The sequence below is a fragment of the Dreissena polymorpha genome, chromosome 13 (assembly GCF_020536995.1).
Source record: "Dreissena polymorpha isolate Duluth1 chromosome 13, UMN_Dpol_1.0, whole genome shotgun sequence".
Lineage (NCBI taxonomy): Eukaryota > Metazoa > Mollusca > Bivalvia > Myida > Dreissenidae > Dreissena > Dreissena polymorpha.
Window position 1 is genome coordinate 61,712,068 of NC_068367.1, and position 5,135 is coordinate 61,717,202.

Here is a 5,135-nt window from a genome sequence, read left to right on the forward strand (position 1 = left end):
TTAGCCCAATGTAAAATGTTTTTTAAACACACTGCTTAGTCCATGCTAAGTCATATATAGTTGCAACCTGGCTCTAAAATCGCGGTATATACACTATTTTCAATACAGACCTTTCTTCTTCCTTGAATGTTTATATATGCTTGCCTTCTTCCAACATGGTTCCATGAACATAACGTTTCATCCGAATTGTTATTTCAGTTCCTTCTTTATTAAATCAAACACATTACCGAATGGATTTCATAAAAATGTTCAACAACACTGTAAACGTGTATACATTGAAAATAGGCAATTAACCAATTCATGTGTATGCATCGTATTTGCAACTGCTTTTTCTGTTTGAATACACAAAAGTTCAAGCCTTCATGACACGTGTTTACTTTTTGTTATATTTCTGTTGCATTTTCAAATCCCTATTTTATATATTGGCTCAAAATGCGGTTTAACTCGTTCTTTTTCATTTTAAATCTTCTTTCCGGCTGGATTTAGAATAAAAGTTACAGCATTCATGACTCACTTTTTTTCAAATATATTTTTCTGATAATTGCCCAAAACAAATTTTAGTTTTATTTTTTCATTTGCAACCCTTCTTCACTTAATAAAAATTGCTATTTGCAATTCTAGGCAGATCAATGTTCCAGATAATAAATGTTTGTCTAATTCAATATTTAATCATAAATAATTGTAATTAACAATTTCATTATACAATATATTAAAGTTAAACAATAAAAGACATATATTATTCTTATAGTGAAAAATGAAAATGTGGCTCATCAAAGCTTGTTTGATCATATAAATGCCTCTTATACACAATGGATACCGCGTGAATTTCTTCATTGAGACTGAACCAATTATCGTTAAGTTTTACAGCTTAATATGCATTGGTAGAACGAGTATATATTTATTACTCTAGCACTGACCTCAATAAAGGAAATCGAATTAGTTTTGAATTGTTTTATGAAAGCAACTTACGTGATGTTATTTGGTTTATTCCATGACAAAAAAGGATTAGACTTTTTGCAATGAATAAACAGTTTTGTATAATGTCGACTGGGTTCCTTGTCTGAGTTGAGAATATCGTGGGAATATGTAAAAAATATGAGTTCAAATCGGTACACTACTGATAGTGTCTATTTGAGTCGTAAATTATTTTCCATTAATGTTATATTTTACAACAAACATAATCATCGCCTGAAATTGACATTGTTTGACAAAGCTTACTTTTGCTATAAAACTGTGTTTTGCAACTCTATTTTTAGAGCTTACAAAAATAGATATATTTTTATCCCATACACAAGTTGTGTTCTTCTTTGAGTGTTCTTAATCATTGCGCCGTTTTATTCCAACAACTCGAAAACCAGTATGCATAGTGTGCACAATCAATGTGCGTCTAAATCAACTCTTAAGATTACAGGACCATGTACCTACCGCTGTGTCAACGCAGCCGAGTTTGAAATGTGAATGGCCTAGCCATTCATATTCTTCGATGCTGCAAATCTGTAAAACATGACCTCTCATAATAAGCATTTATTGTAATAGAATACATTAATATGTTTGCAAGCAATAACTCGATTTGTTTTTCATCATGGTAGGATTATTTACCTCAGTTTAAACAGGCTTATCAACAAACCTCGTATTTCTTACAAGGTCGTACCGTCGTGCACTGGTCAATAGTTTGAACGTGGTTGCAATCAAGACATATTGGCCCCCTTTCATTTCTTGCAACCATACCTATTAATGAAGTCATTCATGACACACATTTATTTAAACTGTTGTGCTAATAACATATGATACAAAAGAATTTAGTTTTGACTAATAATTTTACATTTGATTGATTCGATGTATTTTGATATTATGAATAACAATGCTGTTTCTTGTTTTATCATTAAATTTGGATAGAAAATAACTGTTTTAAGTTCAAATGAAAATCTACCCTGATTAACATAAAACACAATTTATATTAGAGAAAAAGGGTCATTATGTGTGGAACATGCGAAAATGTTATACACGCCAATAGCATATTAAGAAAACAATAAATCACGCATCTGACAGTATATCTTATTATAACCATTGGATATAAACGAAATATTTAAGGTATAGGATCGTTTCCACTTTACGGTATATTTTACTTCGACGTAAAAGCTAAAACGAAACTAAATATTACTGGCTGCGATAAAATTTTGCTAATTTTGTATCCAATATATGCTGAATGCTGAACATAATATTATTTTGCTCGCAATCTTTATATAATTTTACACAATTTTATTTTAAAAGTGAATTATAAGTAAAACATACAAATAAGAAACTATACAATGCTTAAATGTAGTGTGGGGAAATAGATTGAAAAAGAAAAAGACCTATTCATGTTCATAAATGTTCATTTTATATAATCAAGTTGTTGTTACGAGCATGCCCATTTTTAAGTAACACTTTTAGATGCTTTATTAAGTTGAATTGCGTACACTTTTCGTCAATATTGGTTGCAGTTCGTGGCCTGAACAACGAACATTCGATAACGTCCTTTTTAAATATAAGTGCATATTATATATTATAAAATGTTAGTGCATATTTCCATATTTATGAAATTTATATACATTTTATTCCTGCTGTTTCATGCATTTGTAAATTGGTGATTTTTTTTACAAAACATACCTAAAACGATATCCGTTCCTAAACAACACACAATCAGAATACCTGAATCACCGCACCCACGGCCATTACATAGGTTGCCAAAGCAACATTCGGAGCAATGATCATCCGTGGAATGAATTGTTGGGAGACAAACCTATCAATACAAAACGGAATTGTCTTTTTTTTTAATGCACTAATCTGTTTGGACTGTATATATAGTATACAAAATATAAGTTAAAGCGCCAAATCGTTGCATTATTTCCCAATAAATTATCGAGTTTCCGCAAAAAATTAAATTATGTGTTTGTTGACATATATTAACGTTGGTATATGGCTTAAGATGCTGTCAAATGACACAGTAGCAATTTATAAATCTATGCAAACTAACCGAAATGTTGACACATCCAGATCGAAATTTTAGTTGACTGCGCTGAACGATACACACCTTAAAATAAGCCAATACAAGGCGTGTTATTGCCTAATATTTGTTTCGCATAACTTTATTTCTGATTTCATGCAACAATGGTCGTTAAGTAAAATATAATGTCCATTTAATCATAATCACATATAAAGCATAATTTAGTGTAAAATACGAGTTTACATATGTCTAAAATTTTGCTCACTTCATTTGCAGAGCACTGTTTGATAGTGTCGCAAAGGTCCAGTTTGGACATATCTTCACAGCTGTAGCATTGGGGATCTGTAAAATGCAATAATACATGCTGCTACCAAAGTTAGTATTTGTCATAATATTTAACTTCAGTCTGGCGTATTTGCACATGTTATATGCAAACATATGACGAATACATGATTAATTACTATAACCTGAACGCATTAGAAAATCTACCTGTAAAGTAGTGCGGTTTCAATTAGACTTTTTGATATCAGCTTTTGTGTTGAGTTGTTTTTGATTACAGGTGTAAATCATGTATAGGACATAATTGTGTAATAGATTTTCAAAAAACTTAAGAAATAACTAACTGTGTTCACATCTGGGTCCAGAAAATGGTAGTCTACACAAACAAGTGAAGGAATTCAGTAAATCTATACATGCGCCACCATTCATGCACGGACTACCTACGCAATTGTCAATATCTGAAATATACAGGCATACTATATATGAAAGTATGTTTATCTATTTATTTATATTTAATTATATATATATATATATATATATATATATATATATATATATATATATATATATATATATATATATATATATATATATATATATATATATGTGTGTGTGTGTGTGTGCTTAAATTAATTTATTTATTTATAACTGACTCGTCATTTATTTTACATGTAAAGCAAAATAAAAAAACTTTTGTTCGTACTAGTCTCACAGTTTGCTCCAGTAAAACCAGTTACGCATTCACACCTATAAGAGTTAATACTGGTCAATTCCTCACAAGCCCCGTGCAAACACGGCGAACTCCAACAGCTCAACACTGCAATATATAATTATGTTATACAATACATGAACACAATATATAATATGGTTTGGTACACGTTAAGTCGTTTGCATACAGTGCTATAGATCGGAAATGAGCAAATTATAACATATTTCATTAATTATTTTCCCAACTTACCATGTTCACAATATTGACCAGTGTACTGTGGAGGACAAAAGCAGTCGAAAAATGTGTAATTTAATTCTGAACACACACCGCCGTTGTGGCATGGGCATGTCGGTGGAGGTGGCGTAGGTGCCAGAGTGACTAAAATAAAGCAAAATAAATACGAAAATTTTCGAGCATATACGGAAGTCATAATAAAGTAAGTAAAATTAATGTGTTTAATTAAAATGTTTCAATCCGATGCTATGCACTATAGGTGTAGCGTATATGTTAGCGTGTTTTCATGTACTTCTTAAGCAGTGATAATAGCAAATCACACTCGGTATGTATTAGATTATTTCTATGTTTTCTGCAAAGTCCATGTAATGTGGATCAGAAAGTGAATGAAATTCTTACAATTTGTTAAACGCAATATAGCCTCTCAAAGTATTCCATCTTAAATATGTGTACTCACTACCCATTGCAACGATGCAAATTATCACTGAGACAAAGTAGGCACAAATCATCAAAGTCCTGGCCATAGTTGTGTCCACTAACACCAAGACGACATTTGATTAATCTTATCAGTTTGTCGTCGTCTCATTTAAAAATGAGAGGTCAATTATTAAGAACGTACAGAGAGCGCTCGTACGTTTAACAAGCGTTGTTCTATGCGGCTCTACTTTTCTTGTTTTTGTTAGAGTTCTGACAAGTGTTGCTACACCAAACTTTTTTTATATTAGGTAAGTATTTTCTATATATTAAGTAATAAAGTTACCTTAAGTGTTTATCTTCACCAAATGCGCCCAATGCGCACTTTATGGAAAACAATGTTATGGTAGGGGAGAAACCTTTTGTAATATAAATGTTTTATCTAAATATTTAAGTGTTTACAGTTGTTATCTTCTTCTAAAGGTTGTGTCTAAAATTTAAGTGTAATTAGGA

At 31.1% G+C, this 5,135-nt stretch overlaps 1 protein-coding gene across 4 annotated transcripts in view; it reads right to left on the bottom strand.

Annotated features, from left to right (window-relative positions):
* LOC127855681 (fibropellin-1-like) overlaps nt 1–4,824 on the bottom strand; it is a 6,316-nt gene extending 1,492 nt beyond the window's left edge. Inside the window, exons 1-9 of one of the 4 annotated variants that reach the window (XM_052391461.1) lie at nt 4,666–4,824; nt 4,224–4,352; nt 3,969–4,082; nt 3,610–3,723; nt 3,252–3,328; nt 3,017–3,073; nt 2,692–2,782; nt 1,628–1,728; nt 1,426–1,494 (exon numbers count right to left, since the gene is read on the bottom strand). In XM_052391461.1, coding sequence (XP_052247421.1) covers nt 1,426–1,494; nt 1,628–1,728; nt 2,692–2,782; nt 3,017–3,073; nt 3,252–3,328; nt 3,610–3,723; nt 3,969–4,082; nt 4,224–4,352; nt 4,666–4,732 — 819 coding nt within the window. In that variant the 5' untranslated portion in view covers nt 4,733–4,824. Of the gene's footprint in view, nt 1–1,425; nt 1,495–1,599; nt 1,729–2,691; nt 2,783–3,016; nt 3,074–3,251; nt 3,329–3,609; nt 3,724–3,968; nt 4,083–4,223; nt 4,353–4,665 lie in introns of all 4 variants that reach the window. The other 3 variants (XR_008037636.1, XM_052391463.1, XM_052391462.1) reach the window with 3 other exon arrangements.
* Nucleotides 4,825–5,135: the final 311 nt, after the last annotated feature.